The 23,651-nt window shown below is 41.7% G+C and overlaps 1 protein-coding gene across 1 annotated transcript in view; it reads right to left on the bottom strand.

Annotated features, from left to right (window-relative positions):
- Positions 1-23,651, bottom strand: part of LOC143208672 (uncharacterized) — a 67,628-nt gene that overhangs the window by 23,956 nt on the left and 20,021 nt on the right. The window contains exon 1 of the mRNA XM_076423284.1: positions 1-23,651. This exon is cut by the window's left edge and continues 23,956 nt beyond it; it is cut by the window's right edge and continues 20,021 nt beyond it. Coding sequence (XP_076279399.1) covers positions 11,710-12,444 — 735 coding nt within the window. The 5' untranslated portion in view covers positions 12,445-23,651 and the 3' untranslated portion in view covers positions 1-11,709.

The raw sequence follows: 23,651 nt of genomic DNA, 5'->3' as shown, positions 1-23,651 counted from the left end.
CCGCTTCGGTTGCGCTGAGAGGAGAAATTGTTGGATAAGAACAGCAACCTAACGTTGACAAAAAAAGAGGAAAGAAATGACGTTTGCTGGGATTGCTTCCATTTAAAAGTTTTCAAAATGTGATGCGTCCACTTTGGTAACATGTTGGCGTGTTGTTTTAAATGTATCATATTTATTAAATGGTGAAATCAATTTTGATTTTGACGTTTCTAAAACGTCTGTTTTAAATTCTAGAATAAAATTTTATTGTGTCGTGAACAATACGAAACGATCTCTGAATTTTCGCCACTGGCGATGCTCGCCCGTTTCGCTATTATATCGTCGGCGTATCCCGCTCCGATCGACACCGCAAACACAAATTGCAGACACCCGATCGTTAACCGGGATCGTCGCGATTGGATCGACGAGGACTACGCGATTCAATTAAGGGTAGAACCCCGCTATTCGTGTCCAATTTCCCGCGAATAGATTTCGATCGTTTTCTTCGGGGTTTCGAGAGAAACCCTTCTACTTAACTGGGGCTAGTTATCGATCGCGTTAATCGCGAGCCTGTTAATTGCTACGGTTTTATTGAAGCCACGCTCTCTGCTTTCAATTTGACGGCCCCTCTGCCAGCACGAATACAGATTACACCATTCGGAAACGGTAGCTGCGTTTATTAGCCTGCGGGTGTATCGCAGATTCATTATCCTGATATCTCCGACGAATGGTGAAGCGAACAGTCGGCCGTTTCTTTCGTGTCAGATGTGACGATTGTGCTGGGGATCGTTATGCAGTTATGGTAGCTGCTGTAAACTAACCAGGCATTAAAATTGCGGTTTTGCTAGATGATATAGTTGTAAATTACCCCCCTCCCCATGTGTTCTTGTTACACATTTAAATGTAATAACTAATGTTATTGTTAGAATGTAATAACTAGGTAACTTGAAATTTGGAGATTTTCAGTTATCTACTTTGTACTTAGTGTATGGCTGACACGGCAACCGACGCCAAACACTACGCCATTACACACTTTTTTGAACAATAACTTTTTAAATCAATAAGTGTAATCTCTATTGAAAATAAAAATTGTCTACATCGATTGCAAGAAATAGAAACTAAATTGAATGTTATTTCTTCCTTGAATGATCGTAACAGAGCAGAAATCATGTATTGACATTTTCAATTTTACAAATTTTTCAACAATTTTGAATTTCATCTACTCAATTTTATTTGTAAATGCATAAAGATCCGCAGTCTAATAATAACTAGTCACAAGCGAGGTAAATGTATAAATTATGTAAAACCAGCAGTACTACCTTTACATGTTGTAAATGTGATCGATTTATATGTAGAAAACATTTTGTAACCTGCATAATATGCGAAAGTTGTTAATCTTCAGAAACAAATATCCATTCCTAAAAAGTAGTCAATACATAATACTATTATTACTATATTCTTCACTGTAATACCTTAATAAAACGTATACAATAAACGTCTGTATCTCAAATACAGTTTATAATTGATTATTTCATGATGCAATGCCAAATTCTTTGAAATTATCCTGTCTATTCTTTCCGTATACTGTGTACATGGCGCACCGGCTGATCCCCCTCGCCCCCCTATAAGCCAAGCGTAGGCACTGTCGATGAGCATAGCTTATACATCTTTTGAAAATGTGACGTCACAGAGTACTTCATCTTTGCCGAGGGGAAAACTATCTGTGCCGGGTCTATAGGTACATATATATGGTCTAAGGTTCCAACGGAAGCTTCGCCGTTTGGAAAAGGGTTGACGGTACGGGGGTTGCAGGAAAATCGGGACACCAATCTCGCTAGCGATTCCTTTATCTCGGACCGGTATCATCGCGCGGCTCGGCTCGCCCGCGTCGTCCAATGGGAATTCGATTTGTGAACCGTGGCGAGGTTAATTCTCGCGTGGAACGTCGGGCGGATAAGAGGGAACGCGCCTTGGCAGGCGGGTCGGGTAAAAGCCGGGCAGAAAGAGCGAGCAAGAGTAAAAGAGAGAGAGAGAGAGAGTATGACAGAGAGAGAGGGAGAGAGAGAGAAGCGTACAGACAGAGCGAAAGAGAGGGTCGGTTGAAAGAAGACCCGGTTCAGGGTGAAAACGAGGGTCCGGGGCGCGGGTATCATGGCGTAAAAGCTCGTTCCATTTACCCGCTCGTTCCAGAGCTCGCGTTTCGTCACGTAGAGCCCTCTAGCCCCGGTGTACTCGATGCCCGCAAACAATCCGGCGGCGGAAAGTGGAGGACGAACGGTGGAAAGAAAAGGCGCGGCGAAAGGGGTGCTTCGCGGGGGTGTACAGGGCGAAGAGACCGAACAGCTAGGGGGGCGGGAGGGTGTAGGTGGGGGTGCTAGCCGTGTGCCCACGAAACGAACGGATCCCTTTAATCCGTTCTGTCAGAGGCAAATGAACAGTACGCCTGTGGACAAAGCTTTGCCTCTTTCTTCCGCCGACCCACCCCTCGTTTCGACCGCTCTCTTTTCCTCCGCTGTTTTATCTACGTTCGCCAACCCCCCACTCTCTTATCTCACCCCTCACCCCCATCCCCCTTCTGGAGGGATGATGCCGGGGATCCTCCTCCTTTTTTTTGCTCTTTATTCCTTGATTTCCATTCGCAAGCCTCCGCGCCTCTCTACCCATTTCGCGGCACTCAACGCCGATGTAGCAACGGTGAACGATAGCCCGGGCTTTTTCAACCAGGGGGGTAATAAATTGGGGCGGAGGCGAGAAGATCCAGAACCCCGTCTCTCTGTCCGACGCCTAATTTACTCCTGCGGCGGTGCAGAAACGCGCCCGGGCTGTAACCGGTCTGTAACGATGTCGTAAATGCTACGTTGCGGTCGTTACAGGTTCCGGACTGGTTGTCTGACTAGGCGCTCGCTCGTTCTACTTGTACCCAACGGCGGCGCCGCGCAGCGCTCTGCGAAGTTTCTCGGTTGTGAATGCGAACCGCGTTCGGCAAAAATTTGGTCGTAGATTAACTCCACTATCACTCCTGCCTCGATCGTCTGACGATATTAACAATTACATTCCTGCTTTATTCGCTGATCCAACACAATCAATAAAATGCGATGTAGAATCGCCACTGATTACATTATTAAATATGTTGGTATCTAATCATTTACTACACATTCAATATAAAAAGATGAATATAATCATAAAATGAGAAAAATTATTTTACAATGGAATTGTAGCAGCTAAACAACGATGAGGAAATAAAAACAGCGTCCTTTCCTTATCACCCAGTCAGCCGTGGCCCAAACATCACCTCCGGGCAACGAACCGACTCCTGCGAAAACATCGACGCAAACAAGGAGAAACAGATCGCGTCCTTCCCCTTGTCGCCGAGTCAGCTGCTTCCCAAAACATAAACGCAGCGCGGGTAAAAAGGCGACAGGTTATCGAACCTAAGCCCGCGAGGACAAAGGTCCCCCGTCTCTCCCCGCGACACCGTGAGCGGGTATATGTATAATATCGCGCAACTGTCATCGCGACACAGATTACCGACTATACAGAGTTAAAGATTGTAGAACCGTTAGTGCGATCTCTTGTAAAAAGTATACCAGTTTTTCTAACAGATTTTATAGTGTGACGAAATAAAGAGCAACAGTCCATACGCAGTCTCCGATCATTTCCACAGAATTAATCTAGGAAGATACGCAAGGACTTTCCCTTCAACTCAGTACATCTTGATCCCAGCAGAATGACTCAATGCAAATAGCACGGTTCGAAGAAAACAGGACAATCACCGGAAAAATTGGCGGATTTAATGACCAGGCTGCTCAAGATCGGGACCTCAAGAGAATTTCGATTCTCCCAAGAAGTCTAACAAGAGAGTTGCGCAATTCCGGATCATTAGCCGGTCATCCGGAGCTCGTCGGCTCGGAAAGCCTTGCTCAATTATCGCGAGATATCGAAGGGACCGATCGATTTTTCTTGGTATAGCTGTCGTCTCTATCGGCACGCGGCGCGGCGGTGCCAATAAATGGGAATCTTGCTCGCGGCGTCCGCCGTTTCGTCGTGGATTGATGGAGACAGCGTTGCTAGAAAGATAATTAACTCTCTGCCCCCCTCTCCCCTCCCACCTAGTTTTTCTTTTTCCATCACGCGGCGTCGATCGTTCTCGCGTTTTCCCCGCGTCCACCGCCGGCCCCTGTCGCGCTGTCATTTATTCGATCGCGTTTTATTTCCTTCTCGTCCGGACGTTATTTGAGTTATCCGAGCGCGTCGCAGAACGACCCACGGTGTTTTAAAACGACCATGAAAAATTCCAAATTTTTATCGCTTTTTATTTCATGGCTCTCGGCCGGTTTTAAGCCCCTAAGTCCTCAACAGAGCGGCTTCTTTTCCGATGCGAACTATCGATCCTTTCGCATTATTTTTAAGTGGGAAGTCCTCTCTTCTTGGAAATTGCTAGGACATTTTACTGCGGTATTTTTTCCCAATCAGGGAGGAGAACTGTATAAGGTAGAGTTGCCCTATCTAGGTGCACGGTAGTGCACCAGCCAAGTTCTCGCACTACCTCCTTTTTACACGAAACAACTTAGCCATTTTTTAGAGGCTTATAACTCGGCACTGGAGGCAGATGGAGAGATGTAATTTCGTACACTTGTGAAATGCTATCATGCCTCATTATTGACAAAACATTAATCTTCCAACATTAGTAGGTTCCGAGATATAGGACCTCAAAAATCGCTTTTGTCACTGACTGACTGACTGACAGATCATCAAAACCTTTTGGGTACTTCCCATTGACCTGCAAGCTTGAAATTTGGTACATAGGTCCACCATAACAAACACTCAAAGGAATAATTATCGAAGTTTGAAATTTTACATCTTAAAGGGGTTGTATTGAAAAAAAAAATTTTACGAAATAGGTACGTAGTAGGTAAGTATACGTTTTATTAGCTTCGAAGTCGCAACAAATACTGATGAAAAAAACAATCGCTCTAACGTAAACAAAAGAAACTGCACCGAGCATCGTCTATAGTGGCGGGGGGCAAACGGATCCGAGCGTCGCCGGCAGAGTGTTGATCTTCGATACATTGAATTTGGATTTTGTCTTGCAGATTAGAAAAGGAATTTTTTTCTGATACCTACTTGATAATTGATGAAATTTCAACAAAAATTGATGAAATCTCTACAAAAACATCCTGTAAACAGGAGCCAAGTTCGTTAGCTTAGAAATACCTCTTGCAATACTGAAAAAAGCGTTTGTAAAAATTAGTTTAGAAGAACGCTATTCAATTTTTAAAGAGTTACATGGCGGGCTAAATTATTCAAACTATCCGTTTCTTTTTAAACCAATGGCCATAAAAGGTGTTAGGTAGCGGTCAAGTTTGAATAATATAGCCCTCCATGTAACTCTTCAAAAATTAAATAGCGTTCTCTTAAACTAATTTTTACAAACGCTTTTTTCAGTATTGCAAGAGGTATTTCTAAGCTAACGAACTTGGCCGTATTTTGTTTGATCTCACAACTTTTTTTACGGCCATAGGAACTTGGCTCTTGTTTACAGGATATTTTTGTTGGGTTTGTAAAAATTTTCATGTGGGAACCCGCTCAAAACTGTTTTCCATCTGGAGTAACGAGCATCGTCTGTGATCGCTCGGCATTCCGTCTTCCTTCCAGAGAATATTTGAAAATCTGTTTTTCGATTGAAATTTCAATTCCTAGAACTTCCTGCTCTGCTCTACCATTCAACCCAAGTAGGCTACTCGCAGCGCCTAGATGCTTCGCGTCTCTGGTCCAACAAAGTTTCTCAGACGGGAACCGTCCCAATTCCATCGCTCGAGTATCATTGTTAAAAGACTCCGTCGATATTATACAGTTTCAATTTCGGGTTTCTGCCTCGAACAGTGGTAACGATTCTTCCGGGGTCTGCCTGCTTGTACCTCAGCGGTAACCATCGAGAATAATACGTGCTTCACCCTTTACAATCCGTTCACTCATATTTCCATTTCTGGCTGCCAATCGAATTATTGAAATTTGTCCTGAACCCACGAGTATCTCTCGTAAAAAGCCTTTCTCACTTAACGTGAAAAATCTTGCGACTTGAAAAGCATATTTATAAAATATGTACATAAAAGAGTGGGCACGTCTAAGGTTTGAAAATAATAATCTATAACATTCTTAATAGCAGTCTATCATAATTTCACCGACGCGTCTTCAGGGGATCCATCACCGTAAGAAAATCCGGAGAAGAGGAAATGTATAAGCAGAGGCGTCTCCATTAACTCCTTGCCCTGCAATATTGTGTCAGACTCGTGATGAAGGTTCTGAACAGAGTCTAATAAATATGTATGTTATTAATTTGCTTTACACCAAGATGAAATTCTATTTCGGTTCTGTTAATGTATACTTATTGGAGAACATGTAGGCATACAATACACCCCGTGGCAGAATGTTTCCGATCGGAGGCATTGATACGGATTTTAGAGAAAATATTCACAATTTAGAAGTATAAAATATTACTTTATGGAGTTAAAACTGATGGGAAATGAAAAGGGGGCTTATTGAAGGATGAAATACAACAAAATAACATAAGCTTCCATTTATTATAACAAAGAAACGAGAAAATAAACAAAATGTTACACGGAAAAAGGTTTCCGATTAATAGAACAGCTGGAAGAAAGTTTCCGATTCGATTTACACTGTCCAACACCAAAATTGTTCAACAATTACTGTTGGATGATTCTTATAGAGCTTTTGAGCTGATTCCGAATCTGTCCTTAATTTTTCCCCTAGACGCACAGTTTTTGAGAAACTTGATTTTGAAGAAAAACATATTTTTCAAATTTAAACAAATATTGTGATGTTATTATAAAAGATATTAGATTGTTCTTCGCAGCAAAAGATTCTGTAGACTTTCCCAAATACAGTGATATCCAATATTAATACATTATGAATGTTTAAACATGTTTAAACAATCGTTAAAGATGGCGAGACACCATTTTTGCACCAATTGTAGAGGATATTTTTCAATTTATCTTAAAAAATAATGGGCCAGCGTACAATCGAACTACATCACGCGATAGAGCAGACTTTTATCTTGAGAAACCACCCTTTGCGACGACGAAGTTTGCAACGTCGACGTTTTTGGAACCAAAAAGCAAAATATCTTCGCCCGACATGAGTTGCCATCAGTGGCGCTCACCTCCAGAACGGCCGTTAGCCGCGCCATCGAATGTTTTTTCTAAAATCCGTATCAATGCCTCCGATCGGAAACATTCTGCCACGGGTTGTAGATATAAATCTTCTCCTTTTTTAGAAAATTGCGAACTACAAAAAGAGTTTTAATCACTGAAACCATGAAATAAATCGTACGGCGAGGGGTTAATACAATTAGAACGTTGGCATAATGAATAGATCTGTCGGAGCAATGATTCTCGCACTATCAAATACTAACTACACAATGGTAATTATTAAAACATAATTCTAGCCCGATTAATCTCAAGGGACTGAACGATCCCGTAGATCTATCACTATCACGTTTCCCTCGATGCGCGACGTCAGCAGAGCCGTCACCGTAAGAAAATCCGGGAAATTTATAACCAGTAGTGGCGTTCTCCATTAATATTATTGAAACGTTGGCATTATCAATGGATCTGCTAATGCCGAAGCAATAATTCTCGCAGCCGGGAATGATGACCGCACAATGCTCCATAAATAGAGAGTAACCAGTTCGATCGATACGCTCCCATTATGGTTCCGTAATTCGTTAGTCCCTCGCCCCTTTCCTTCATAATTCTCTTCAGGGCCGACAGTGATTTACCTTCTCGTAACGCGCATCCGATCGCTTAAAATAAACTGATTCTTACCGGGGTCCTCGAATACGGGATTCTTCTCGCCAGCGCGAACAATGGGGGCCGGACAAAAGCGGGAACATCGGATCGAAGATGAGTTATTATCGAGAGGGAGAAGGGTAAAAACGGCTCGACCAAGTCCAGAAGACTGGCTGCCGCCGGATTCCGCTACTAAATCATCGAATCCTCTCTCTCTCTCTCTCTCTCCCTCTCCCTCTTTCTCTCTCCCCTATACGGTATGTTCAAAAAGTTCCAAGACTGATGTAATAAAAAATTTTGGGTAAACTTTACCTTACCCGACTCAAAATTTGTGCTTTTCTCCTATAAATTATGATACATTTGCTATGTAATCCAGTAGATTTGTATTCGGGGCGGCTGCAGATCGTAGTTTCGAGCGTGTAGGATTAATGGTTCAGGAGTTATGCTTGCTGAAAGTTGAGCACTCTGCAGTGTTTTTGATAGGTAAGGGCGCCGCCATATTGGTAGCAACGGTCGCGCGCCGCTTATCGAATTGGTTAGTGATTAGGCAAGGCCAAGGACCGGCGGTTCTGCTCGATAAGCGGCTCGCGGTCGTCACTACAAACCAATATGGCGGCGCCCTTACCTGTCAAAAACACTGCAGCTTCCTAAACTTTAAGCAATCATAGCTCATGAAACATTGATCCTACAGGATCGAAACTTCGATCTGCTTCCGCCCCGGATACAAATCTACTGGATTACATACCAAATACACACATGATAATTTATCAGAGTTGAGCAAAAATTTCATCAACGATTGACGACTAAATTTCTACTTCAATCGTTAATCGAAATTAACAATTAATCTCCTCGTTTAATCGTTAAAATTGTGGTTAACGATTAAATACTTATTAATCGTTAATTGCGATTATTAATCGTCAATCGGATAATTGATTAATGATTAACTGCTGAAATTTCGAAATTAAATACGTAATCAGAACTGTATGAATACTGAAAAATGTAAACTGAGTTTAGGTGTATTGTCATTTGGTCCATAATACAAATTCTGTTCACGTGCTTTTATGTTTTTTTTTCGACGATTCCTTTTTTTAATCAACGATTGACGATTAAATCAATCGATTGAATCAATCGCCGATTTCTTCATTTAATCAACGATTGACGATTAACTTCATCAATCGATTGAATCAATCGCCGATTTTTCGACGATTTCTTTTTTTAATCGTACACATTAATCAATCAATCATGATTAAAATTTTAATCGATTAATGCTCAACTCTGTAATTTATAGGAGAAAGGCACACATTTTGAGTCCGCCGAAGTAAAGAGCAGCCAAAATTTCAATTTTCTACGTACGTCCTTCCTCTAGCTACACACTCGGCCAATTTGCGAAGTTTGGAAAACGGAAATTGAATTCTTGCGTTACAGGGCAGTGACACATTGCGTGGCAGATTTAGCGAATTTAATCGAGCACTACTGTATCGCGGGATCCCATGTCAATTCTCGCGCAAATAAGCGGTGCCGCGTGACATCTCTCCCGAAAGGATGCACGGGATATACCCTTCCGGTCGGCTGTCCACCGGTGGCGGAACGTTTTCACGTTTTCACTGATCACCAGACTGTGGATTTGATGCATTTATGGTTCGCACGATTGTTCAAAACTCCCTTCGAAATAGCGTTGAAAATTTCAGGGTGCGAGCTCGAATTTTAGACCGGCTCCCGTGATTCCACACTTTTCGGATTTGTTCCCGAAATGTTTCCACGTTCATCCGGCACCTCTCAATTTTTAAGTCGTCCATCTTTTTTGTCGGTTTTTATACTGATTCGACGGTTTGGTTCATGGACGTTGTTTTTATGAATGCAAACCACGTCTGCCAGTGTTTTTATGTAAAATAATCAAGTAGTTAAGGCAACATGTGTAGGGAAAAGTTGTTCAGTTGTTCAATTGCAAGAAACCTAGAAAATTTTTTCTTTTTTCGATCATCTTATACACACAGTTGAAACTAATACACTGATGTCCTTAAATCTTTTTAATACGTTCACAGCTTTAAATTGTACATACCCATTTTCGGCATGAATGTATAAAGTCCACACTCTGATGATGACCTTGACAACATATTTCAAGGTCATCAGAATTGGTGGTGTACCATTTTCCATGTAATTACCCAAAAGTATCCTTAAAGTAAGGGTTAAGCACAGTTGCGAAGGACACGGCTAAAGAGATTGGCAAATGCGATTCGACGACTGGGAATCTCGGAAGGGCAGGGTCGGCCGGGAAACAGGAGAACGTTTCCGCGCTATTGGCCCCGGCACTTATGCTCGTGGTTATACTACGCTATCGACGTCGATCCATTTATCGGCCGACCACTATTAATGGTCCGTGCGTACACGGATTAACGTTCACGAGGATTCCACGGGGTCGGGAAGGCACACAGGGGCTCATCGACGAGAGCACAACCCTCGCCAAAGCATTGTGCAGTTTTTGGCCGCGGTCGCGTAATATCCCCGGCCTCGGCCAGTGGGTAAACTGGTTTTGGGGTTGAGCGTCCACCTATGCCGATACTGAATCCGCCTGTCCCGGCATTGCATTAAGTCTGATGGACCGTTTGCGCCAGCTTGTGCTCCGCCGTCGTTTAACCTAATATTTCGAAATTTTTCGCTGGCGGAAACATAAGTTCTTCTCGAGACGATCGGATTTGACACGCGCACTGTCGAAAATTACTTACTAAAATTTCTTGAGAGCAAAGCCATGGACAAAGAAAATTTTATTCCACATTTTCGACCTACGTTTTTATGCAGGAACACCCATTTTTATTTTTCAGTGCGGATTCAGACCGTATTAATCGAAGGAATAAAGGTAAAAAATTGATAATAAAAGGACTGGTATCCTACAAACAAAAAACTAAATGAATAGTAATCCCGATCGGAGAGTTGCGTGCAAAATGCGAATTTGAAAACCGTGTTAATACACAGTCGCGATGGATCGAGGATAAAAGAGATCCGGCTCGAGCTTGGAATTCGTCATCCAAAAGGGGACACACGGTCGGCTATTAATAATTCCACGGGAAATATTCCGGTAGTACATGATAATCTGGCAAAGCCGATTTCCAGCGTGGGCATCATTTAAAACATTTTCGGCTTACATTTACACAGGCAGCCGGTTGATTTTCAGTTATACCGCAGTGTCCGCTAAAGAGATCCAAACAGCGAGTTTCAGCCTGAAATCCCACAATCCCGTATCAAAGCGAGTCAGCCCACATTACGGTCATCCCCGAGAGCGTGCACAATGAACACGGCTCGCTCATGCTCGCTTGCCTCTGATCTCTGGAGAGCGACGTAGACGCGCGCGCGAGTTCCGCTATTCCTCGTTAATTACAGACCATGGCCGAGGCGTAGGGCCGAGGGGGGAGGGGACACTGGGAATCAGCGTCGCTCAAACAGACCGGTCTATTAGGGACCCTGCTAATTGAAAAATCCGCCCGGGTGTTTGTGCACCGGGAACGATTACCGGCAGGTCAAACAAAGAAATCGAAAATTCTGTTTGGCCGGCCAGATACATCGCGCACGCTAATTGCTCTCTCTCTCTCTCTCTCTCTCTCGCATGGATCCCAGCGGCGTCTTTTCCTGCAAGGATCGCTGCCATTGAGGACGCTGACCAAATCAAGATTTGACACACTACCTACCGACGATTATTTTAGAATTTTTCAACAGCTCAAGCTTTTGGAAGAATTCTGTATGGAGCAATCTGAAAGAGCTTCGACAACAGATCAGTATCTACTAAAATAGTAAGCTACCATATACAGGGTGCGTCGCAAAAATCCGGACAAATTGAACATTTTTTTTCAAACATAATTTTTTTTTCAAAAATGGCGGAATTAAAAATTTTTCTTTTTGGAAATTGTTTGTTGGTTCTTCAAGAATACATTTATTCGATATAGCCCCCTTCTGCTTTAATAACCACCTCCATTCTCGTCCTGAAACGGTGGCATGCCCGCTTCAAGGCGTCACGGTCCATTCCGGCGAATGCCGCTTCAATGGCGGATTTCAACGACGCGACGTTTGCACGTCTGGATTTGTTAGAGACCCTTTCAACAACGCTCCATACATAAAAGTCCAAAGGATTTAAATCGGGTCTGTTGGGAGGCCAAAACTCCTTGGACAATCTGATGCGTCCAGCAACTGTTTCGTAAGGAACACAAGAGCAAGTTACAGCGCGTTTAACTCGCTTTGCCCTGGCAGCATCAGAAAGCATCTGTCTCACTTTAATTGTGTAGGACTTGTAGCGGAGGTCCTCCTCGATGATTCGACGCATAGTTTTTTCACTAATGCCGACAACGGATGACAATTTTCGGATCGACTGTCCTGGATCCTGAAAAATTAGCTCCTGAACCCGTTCGATGATATTCGACGTCCTGACAACGCGCTCCTTGGAGTGCGACTTCCTTGCCGGTGTTTCAGAACCTTCGCTGGACATCTCCGACTCATTATATTTTGCAATAACGTCATAAACCGTCGATCTCGGGTATCCGAAGAATCGAATAATTTCTGTCGCTGAGCGATCAGCACGCACGCTTTCGATGATAGCGACTTTTCGATTGTATTCTGCGTTAGCTTTCAGCATTGCGACCGTTTTGAGGTTATCAACGAATAGTAGATGCATCAAGCTATTTTTGAAGCCAAGGGCGACATCTGTAGGTGGTATAGAACGGCGGGAAATTCAAATTGAATTTTGTCCGGATTTTGGCGACGCACCCTGTACAGTAAATGTTCTATAGATGCGAAAATTTTTGTACGATAGATGCGAAAAAAATATCCCCCCCACCCAACTTAGTAATATGATTTCGGCTCGGTATATCGGTGTGAACCACTACTAACGCGACGCGGAGAGTCGCAGTCGTCGGCACAGTTCAAACGCCCGTGCGTCATCATAATGTAACACCAATATTTAATCTTCTTTATTTCTCATTATTTTTTTATGGAATTTTCAGCAACATATTCCCTGGCATTTTTCTAGTGCGAAATGATACGTGGTTTGTAAAACTGATTAGTGGTTTAATCGATGATGAGAGTTTCGAACGCAAGGAAGGACAGCGCATCAGAAAGGAAGAGACGCGGACAGTTGCCGTGCTCTCTTTTTACACGCGCTGTCCTTCGCTATGTTCAGCTCGGCCTTTGAAGCACAAAAAATAGGTAGCCATATGCGATAGATGCGAAGAAATCCCCCCCGAGGCCTTCGCGTCTATAGAAAAATTACTGTATTGGGTTTGCACGAAAGTAATTTCGGTATTTGAAGGTGAAATAAAACCGAATTTCTTTATTCAAGCGATGAACTTTAATCAATAAAATAGTTTCTTATTTATTCTTTTTGGCAAAAGATCATCGAACAAAAACGAAAATATCTTGTTTCATTAAAGTCTATTGCTTCAATAAAAAAAATTGGGCTCTATTTCACCTTAAAATACCGAAATTGCTTTCATGCTAACAGGGGCGGATTAACCGGTATGCGGACTGAGCGGCCGATTAGGACCCCACGGTCTTGGGGGCCCGCGGTTTAGTTTTGCGGGCCCCGTGCTTGTAAAATTGTGCAACAGCCCCGGCTACCGTTAACAGGTATCTTTGCTAAAAAAAAGTTCATTCATTGTGTTGTATCTTATTATCATACAAAACGTAGGGAGCCCTGATAAAATAATGGAACAAATCTAAAAACAAACTGTTAATGTATAATGTATAGCCTCTAAGTTGCACTCTATGGGATTTTTGATTACTTTTCGCTAACTTAATGACAGTTTTTCTGGAAACTTTCTTTTTGGGGCCCCCGAAATTTTGACCGCTTAGAGAGAGCCCCCATTTGTCTTGATCCGCCACTGTACCAACCCAATACTTCCCATTTCCGTCGATCATTTCCCACGGACTTGAATTTGCATAAAGATCTACACTCCGATCATGATATTGAGGCTTGTCACGATACCGAGATTGAGTTAATAATAGCTTGCCGCAACACCTTGCCACGTAGTCATTTCCTTTCGCATTTATTCTCGTTTCACCGTGTAAGTAAACAGCGATTATCATTTGCCCTGTTATTTCTTTCCCTTATTATTTTTATTGTCCTCGATCAAAGATAGTAGCAGGAGCCATTGCCTTGGAAATTCTTGTCTTCCGATAAGTTTATCGAACTGTATTATCCTAAGTAGACCTAGTACTCCTTTTTTGAAAGGCCTCACCTCTTATTCTTCTTTTTTTCCAACGGTTTAATTCGATTGTCCCTGTGTCGCTGTTTCGCAAACTATCGATTCGGATATTCCAGGATTATTCCGACTGAATTGTTACGTTTATTAATTAGCGATACGAGAGATTCATCCGCGAAATCGTATACAATAAACATCGAGCTAATATGTTAGCACTGGGGTTCGAATGAGTTTCAATTTACTCGGCCATTATTCATTCAATCCATTTGAAATGAAACAGACATCCCCTCACCCGTGAAGTTCTTTTTTTAAATTCGAACACAATTATTATTCTCTAACGCATGATTTGTTTACAATCCAACGCATGTTTTAAGCAATTTTAAGCAATTTTTCATTCGATATTCGAAACAGAAAAACAATGTTGTTTATCATGATTTATGTAGCTGTTCATTTATATTTTACAAATTTCTGCGTGCCGTGAGCTTAAGAATCCCAGTAATCGGAAGCATCTATCATCAAATTTAAAGTGTTGAGCAACGTCCACTGGCAATTTGGCTTGCTTAGGCGGTTAATCTTTCAGAGAAGCGAAACAATTAATTAGAGATTAGCGAATATATATTCTCATAGTTCCGGAGAGTCGACTGTTTTCATGTCGCCTCTGCAAGCTCCTCGAATTATTAATCGAATTATTACTCTCCGAGGCGCGCGGGGGAACTTGGCTAAGAAATTGGACGATTCTTATTAAAATTCCCGGGAGGAGGCAGCCGCGGCTGCATAAAACTTTCTTCGTTAACTCCGCAAGTTTTTTCGCTCGAGGATCCGAGCTCTGGCCGGAAACGAAATTTTCGTTGTCGCTCAGTTTAAAAAAATTACTCTCTGCACTTTTGCTATGGAGGATCGTCTGATGAGACACTTCGCGGGATAGCTCGATCGGATTTATTTCCACGAGAGCAGCGAAGGGTCGTCTTTGAGACTTACGAACAATATTTGCGGAACGTGAGGTCGGCTGCTGAGGATCGCGAAATCGGGGAAATTAACGAACATAACGGCGGAGGAGAGGACACTTCGCTGTAAAATCCTTCGAAGAAGCGGGTAATCAACGGGAAAAATCTATCGGGAAGATCGGGATTTCGTGACCAGCGCACCGAAGATATTAGCAGTCTTTATGGGATTAATTTTTCTTAAAAGTTTATGAGACTGACAGGGCAGAATGTTTTTGTGAAAACTGCTTGAATTTTTGCTGCAGTTGTCTCTCGTCAATTTTAATGACATTTATAGGGGATATGGTACCATTCTTAACCCTCATATGCTCCTCGGAAATATAGTTGCATAAAAGACTCTGTGATAACATCTTACCCTGTTTTGCTGTACACGTCAACCTAACAAATTATGTTTAATTTTTGACGTCACATTTTAGAGAGATATATCCTTATATTTTTTATGCGAAACTAGTAGGGTAAGGTTGCTCAAGTCTTGTAAATGAAGAAGAAAATTTTTATTTTGCAATGAAAATCCGCAATCTGGTTATAGGGTAAGGTTGCTCAAGTCGTACCCCTTAAGAAAAAAACCGTATAAAACTTAGGATTTATCAAATAAATGGAGATTAAATGTGTTATTCAAAACTTGTGTTAATATTGTTGTTATTTATTAGAACGAAATTAGAAAATCTATATGCTTTCACGTAAAATAAACTAAATCTTGAAAAACTTACATCGGTACGACTAAAGTAACCGGTTTCCTAAGTCGTACCACCTATAGCCTATAGCCTAGGTCGTACCTAAGAATTCAATTAAGCAACAATAATAAATAAAACGTATTTTTTATTAATCTGTTTACATAACACATAGGTATTCAGTTAGTTTTTCAAATATCACATACAAATTTTTTTGTTCTTTTGTCAAATCCAGCGTATACATCGTGCACCTATGATTTGTGCATTTCAAGCATTGAATCATATATGTTTTCCTCCCGATCTTCTCCACAAATAAAACAAAACCAATCGCTTTTCTTCTTTCCAATTTTTAATGCCAATTCCTTCTTATTAATTACTGCGTTTCTTTTATTTGCCGCATTTTTTATGTTTTCTTTATTCTGCGTTGACGTTATTTCGACTGACGAGGTAGTACGATTTGGGAATCTCATATGGGTACGACTTAAGACACGGCACAAGTTAAATTTAAAAAGTGAACATAACCTAACTGAATGAAATTAATACGATTTCGTGTCGACCAAACGATTATGTAAATTCTACTGAATTTATATTTAATAAGGAACATAATTTGATCAATAATATACTTGCAAGATTAACAACCAAAAACATATGCAGAAAATTATAAGAAAATTGAAATAAACTTACTTGATGACAGGATTTATAATGAGGCTGGTTTATGGCAGACAATATGTAATGCGTAAAGCAACTTGGTTGACTCACATGTATATTTGGTTGCCGGTGTATATGTGTTGTTGTCGCCGTAGTTCGTTCAAAATTCAAGTGGTACGACTTAAGCACTGACACGACTTGAGCAACCTTACTTACTTTTCATCCTGGGGAACGTATTAGGGTTAAAAAATATGTTCATAATTGTTCATAACTGTTTGAACCGAGCCTGAAGACATTACTTCCACAGCGAGCGAGCTCGATATCGTTAAATTCGTACGAAAGAAAAATAACTATCCATCGGATTTCGAAGCGTGCGAGACTCGGTCAGATATTCTCCATTGTGTTCCCATTGTGTATAATCGATAGAGGCGCCATTGTATTCCGGTGAGATTCGAGAGTTGATAAGTTTGAAGAGGTTTGATTGGTATCGACGAGTCGATTCTCAGCGGAGCTCGTTGCCGAAGAAATCTCTAAACTTCTTACGGAATTGAAAGTCCAATAATCAGGAAACCTGTAACCGTGATCTTAAATGTGAGCTGATATATTGTCTGTTAATATTTTAGTAGAATTCTATTTTCTTTAGTCTCGGTAAATTCGGAACAGATTGGTACATATTAATAAAGCTCTTACTCTATTAACAATTTGAAATGAATTTGTGCTCTGGTATATTCGACATGTTAAATTTAATGAGGATCTGCAAAATGCAAAGAGATTGAGAAGGTATCGAGAATTCTACATCTAACCTAAACTCAATGTAATAAGTAATTCAGATTCTTCATTTGTTTAAATTCAGAACATAAGTTTTATCCAAAACATATACTGCATAAGTCTGGTTATTTTTACTTTAACAAAATAATTTATGTGCTTGAAAAATTCTTAGAGATCGATGTAAAAATGCAGCCTCGAAAACCAGAATACCCCCTGAAAATTATAACTACTCGTGAATGTTTGCTTAAATGGGAGATCGCACAGACGGAGGCACACATTCTTGAATTATGAGATGCATTTTCGAACGACGGAGATTCTTTAAATAAAGAATCATTTTGATCGAGTCGACCCGCGGTTATTCTCGGCCAGCGAGTAAACCATGCCGCGATTTGTACGCTGGGGTGATGACAAATGTACCAGAAACTACGGCGACCTGTGTGCTCGCTATCTTTTTACAATAATAACGGGTTAGTCTCCGCCGCGGGATTCTGCCTATATTTAGAGAGATTGCCTCGACGTTCATCGAGAAATCACGGCAACGCGATATCATTTCATTACAGACCAGGTCGCCGTTTATTTCCGCAGCTCAAACAAAATTTCCTCCGTTCGGTGAAAAATTCCTGAGAATAAATTTAGCTGGTAAAACAGGAGGGATGAACACTGAACACTTTTCACAGTTTTTAGTGTGTCTCAACTTATACTGCAAAATATTCTTTTGCCAAAAACATTGCCTTCAGAAAATTAGGTATAATGAAGTATATACCTTAATTTTATAGCTGAATATATAACAAAAACCTTTTAAAAACTACGCTTCTATTAAAATGCACTAAAAAGGAGAAAATAATTTTTTTATTCATTAGTGACTATAAATAAAAGAGCGTGGAGCGCTAAACTATATTGACGTAATCTTCATGGGCGCTCCACGCTTTTATTTATAGTCACTAATGTCTAAAAAAATCATTTTCTCCTTTCTAGTGCAGTTTAATATAAATGTGGTTTTTAAAAACTTTTTATATGGATATATTTTTCTATTTTCTACTTTTTAGTCTTTTTCAAATGGAACGTAAGATATATAATAGTAATACTGGTATGAAATATTTAGTAAGATATAGAAAAGCAAGATATGGAAATACGCGAGATAGAATGAGGGGATTGTTCCGAGAGACGACATCTCTTGATAGAGTCCGAAATTGTCCGAAATGGAACTGAATGGACGAAACACCACACTGACTGAGCTCCTTCGGTGCGAAATGGGTCAGTGGAGTGGGGATGAGTTGGAGTTCCCACGCGTAGTGGAGTAGGGAGCGTTGGCGCGCGGAGTGGGAATGGCTGAACGCGATGACGTACTATCGCGTATCTACGACAACCCTACTCGCTAAGCTCGCGAAGCGAGCGAGCAACAACACCCCTCCAGTTAATATTGCATTGTCATCCAGTTCTGAGCTATGTTTAAAGTTTCAAGTCTCTAGCTCATCGGGAAGTGGTTAAAAAGTCGATTACAAGATTTGACGCATACAACAATGACAACTCGGCAAGCTAATATAAGTGTGGTAAAAATAAAACGTGCCCCAACCTTTACGACAGTCGCTTACTTAGTAAATTCAATAGAACAATTCTGAAAATGTGGATGGTCCAGTTTCCTGAACAGGGTTGACCATAGAAAAATTGTGCAATAGATCGAAACAGTGATGTTTTCGCGGATAGTCGGTCGTTTTAAAGCACAGTAGATTACGTCACGTCGTCGGGTCACGTTCTTCGCTCTTTCGCATCCAATTAGTCGATGGAACAATGCAGCCTTTGGATGCACCGCCACCACCATCATTATTCGCGAGGGTTCTGGCGGCGCCGCGGCATTAGCAGTCGACAGAAACGTCGTTAGGGATTCGCATGCTGCCGGAATCGCGAGCTCGGTGTCTGGTAATTGGTAGTGGTGCTATGGGGATGCGACTCGTGTCGCCGGTGAATCAGACGGGGTTCTGGAATGGATCCTCCTGTCGGAATCCTTGAGCTCGTTACGTACCACCTCGAGATTAGGCGAATTTTTCTAAACCTCTTTCGCTGGACTGCCTTGCCCATTGAGGTGAATGTTGTCTTTCAATTTTGCAGTTTAGATTAGCTTGTCATAAGTAGACTGCGGATTTTGATGCATCTATGAAGAATTTAAAACAGTGAAACATATCAAAAATCTAAGAATATTGTCGTGTTGCTTTCAACGTGAAAAAACGATTTTGGGGTGAGATGAATTTTTAATGATCCGCAGTCAAACTAGACTGTTAACTAGAAGTTTGAATGAAACTTATAAAATATTAATTTTACTTCATCTCTTTCGTTATACACAGCCCGGTTACTCAAGTTAGGGATTCTGTTCAGTTTCAGTTTAGAACATACAATCTAGATTAAAGCCGAAGTGTAGATCGCCATCGTCATACATGTACGACGTCTCTTCGTTTGCATAAAGATGATCGAAATAATTTTATGCACGTTGTGATTTATAGTCATAGTGCACAGCATAATATTCGGCGAGTCCATAACTTGCCTTTGCGAGATTGTTTTAATATTTCATAAAGAGAGAGAGAGAGAGAGAGAGAGAGAGAGAGAGAGAGAGAGAGAGAGAGAGAGAGAGAGAGAGAGAGAGAGAGAGAGAGAGAGAGAGAGAGAGAGAGAGAGAGTGTGTTACATTAACACTAAACCTACCGGGCACTAAAAGCGCCTAAAATGTCTTAGCTCTACAAAAATAAGAAAGATCTATTTATTTAGATACTGTGCAATTTTTATTACAATATATGTGTGTGCCCGAGTAAAAAAATCTATCGAATCAATTTTCACGTAACCAACTTCATAGTTTCAATAATTGTGAAATGAAAAATATGAAACCGATCATTTGACCAGCAGTGGTAGGTTTAGTGTTAAAGAACAATTGTAATAATGGAGATGCTAGCCACAAAAGTCAGCATTGCTATGAATGAAGTCCCAGAGTAATTGACATGTTCTATGTCTCTTTTGCCACATACAGCATGATCAATCAAGCTTGAGCCCGGATTAGGATGTGTCCGGAATATATAACCAGGATTAGGACAGGATCAGGACAATGGCGGATACTACAATTCGGGATTTGAGGCTCGATCTGATCCGCCAGCTATCTTCATTGGGAGTTCGAAGACGTAAATAACAATAATTCGACTGTGGATCTCTCTGGAGGATCTCTGAAACAATTGCGACAATTCAGATTGTTTGCTGCATGTCCGAAAGATCTGCCCTACCAATAAGTCTCACTGAAAATAAGTTGGATCCAGCTCTTCTTTAGAATTCAGTTTGGCTTGGCATTTGCATGTGGCTGTTCGTTCGGTTGTCGCTTCGGCTATAGGAATTACGCGATACAAAATCGGTAGAGTCTCTGCGTAGCAGTGATACCTGCGTAGTTCAAGATTCAGTTTACTGTAGAACCGTTCAGTTTACTGTAGAACAGCGGCGGTCAGAGCGCTCGGTCTGCTATCACCCGGACAATGCAAAATGGAGAGAAGTTTGTTATCCGATTACCGCGATTCCCCGAGAATTTGCAAATGAAGGAGCGTAGCTGGCCGAGCAAGTGCGAGCAATTAACGGTCTTTGGTAAATATCAAGCGAGGGAATAATGATTTCGAGGGTTGAAGAAAATTCGAGGATCCGCTGCGAACTTCCCCCTTGAACGTTTAAATCGAAACAAGTTTTCATTGAGCTAGAGCCGAGTCAGGATGGATCCTTGTTTCCAGAGGCTCTCCGCCGCACCGAGTGCTTCAGACGTCCCGCGGAGCTCCTGCAAAATTGTATTCCAGTTTTGTTAAACGTTTGCCAAGGATTACCGCGTCGATGTAGACCGGGATTAAAATTAATTGCCGGCACCGAGGGAACCTCCGGCACTTCAAATTGACATTCAAATCCGCTCTTATATTTTATGCATACATTTATCAGTGAAAAATTGTAGCGGTCGCTTACGTCAAGTAAAATTTGATTATTATCGGACTGCAGATTTTCTGGTATCGTTAAAAATAACGGAGCCAGCCTGTATATTCGAAGCTCATCGTTTCAACAACGCCGAACTTGTTCGGAACGAGTTGGCAACCGACCGGCATGTCATTGAAGAAGGTGGGGTGGCCTTGGGCCAATATATTCTCTCGGCTATAGTCTTCGGCGCCGCGACAAAAGAGCATGGTCTCTCGGCGCCGCTCGCGGTCACCGACGCGTCGCGTCGGCAGGATATCAATCAGCCTGAAAACATCAATCGCGATTTACCGAAAGGGAAGAGCCCCACGGCCACAGTGATTCCATCCGTGAGCTACGGAAGATTTATGACCGGCGAAAATTGAAGGAAGCGACTGCGTGCCGGTGACGTATCGCCGTGATTTTTCAACCCTCTCCGAGCAAATCATAAATACGAACGAGCGGAAGTGGCGCAACACGGCTGTCCGAAGCACGATGGCCCAATAATTCCAAGGGACAACAATCAACAGGCGGTGACAGCCCAGCGAGAGACACTCGGAGGGCGACCGGATAGCATCGTTGCATCACCGGATGCAGTTCTTGGGAGTATTACATCGCCGTGAATCACTGTTAACATCTCCGTTGCGATACCAATTAGAACGGCGGCCTTCAGGCTTGTTGATGCGCCACCATTCATCGAACGCGGAAGGATCGATGGAGTATTTTTAACCCTGTCGGCACGATCGGGGCTCCGTGACCCCATAGGAATCCCTAAGGCTTGCTAAGCAACCCCTTGTATAAAGGGTCTTTCAGGATAATCCTCCAAAATTTAAAGTCGCTAACCACTCGTTTAACCCTTTCAGTCACGAATTATTTTTTTTTCAATGTGAGGACAACGTTTACAAACAATAAAATTTACCGAATTTAGATACACCAAGCATTTATTTCGTATGTCCTTATACACTGCCCGAATTTCCATAAAGCCACCTGATTTACAGAAGATGATCAACATGATAACGCCTCAATGGCATAGGTGTCATATTAGGGACTCAAGGTGTACCATATTAAGAACCCCTTTCGCTGGAACCTGCAAATGACACGCCACAAACAAAAATATTTTTCCCAAGCTGTATTAATTTTTAAACAAACTCGACTTTAGAATCTTATAGGAAGGAAATGCATCTGCAAGTGGTAGGTTTTTGGACGAAAAAGAGCATTATAAAATAATAAAAAAATTACATCAACAAAAAGTGGTTCATATTTGGGCACTTTACTCTACCTCTTGCATTTCATATATTTTTTTCACAACTGTGAGCAAATTATGAAGAGTATAAGCTCATCAAAGAGATACCGAAAGGACTCGCAAGAATGGCATCATTTAAAATCGAATACTCGAGTCAGCCACGTACTGAGCACGTGTCAACAATTATTTAATCAGGAGTTGTTGAACCGTAAAGCCGAAACAGTCGAAGACATTTAGAAAACAGCTTGAAGCAGCTATTAAATAATAGATACAAAAGCCCCGGCTTTACAGAGACGCCAATGTATTCCCGTTCTCGGGCGCGGGATTCCCAGAAATCCCTCGGTAAACCGTTCCGTTTGCCGGAGGGAGAGATCGGACCGCATATTTCTCGCGGAAAAGTCGTTCTGCAATTCGGTAGTTGCCCGGGAACCTGGGAACTCGGTTCCGGCGACAGTCGTTTCTCCTCGGGTCGAAGGTGGAACCGGTTACACCTGGCCGACGTCTCGAATCGAACTGGCAAACGAGTTCTTTGAAACTTTCATGCTCCCCGACTCGAGTTGGGACCGCGTTATTTTTGTATTCCCTTTTCCCTGCGACACCCTGCGACGCCCGGCAAATGCACCTTGCAAATACTTCTACCTCGAGGATCCGCAGTGCCTAGGAGCCTCGATTACACCTGCATTATTTCTGCTTTCTTCGCTGGCCGCCCGAAAATACCAAGCGGCATCGCAGACGGAATAATTTTCTTTGTTTTACAGGTCTGCGCAGCTTCTTCGTTCGCAAACGTTGTAAATAGGCAGCAGGAATTTTTATGCATAGATGAGCACGCTGCACTTGTCTTATTTGACGTTATGAACTTTGTTCACGAAAATATTGGTTGGGGAAAAAGTTTCTTCGTATTTTAATGCAGAAACTGAATCAAGCTTTTTCCATATTTTAAATGAAGTTTATTAAATCAAGTATGTGTCGTTTTAATTGACCACCTTTTGCCATTTTTGAGGTAAAACCATAATCCCTTACTCAAGTAATGCCAGATCTGATTAATATTAACAGAGTTGTCACATGGTAACTCCATCTACCGGGAGAATACGAAGAAACGTTTTCCCCACAACTTAATATATTATAATATATTATAATTAGTTTCACACCAATTAGTGTGATCCAGAATCAACCATAGCTGATATGTTAAATACATTATAGTGAATCAATTAATTCTGCCATTCTGATATAGTATCATTGCCTGTTCTGCCACAAACTATTTTAAATTATCCTTCAGTCATTTAAAATATTAAACATTCTTGTCAACGAGCAATCGCATGCAACCCTCAATCTCAATACTGTTTTGTCGAAGCTGAATGGGGAAAAATTTCACGAATTCTTTTACTTTCTCTGTT

The sequence above is a fragment of the Lasioglossum baleicum genome, chromosome 1 (assembly GCF_051020765.1).
Source record: "Lasioglossum baleicum chromosome 1, iyLasBale1, whole genome shotgun sequence".
NCBI classification, from domain to species: Eukaryota; Metazoa; Arthropoda; class Insecta; order Hymenoptera; family Halictidae; genus Lasioglossum; species Lasioglossum baleicum.
Note: the sequence above shows the minus strand (reverse complement) of the source record. Positions and strands in the feature narration are given on the sequence as shown.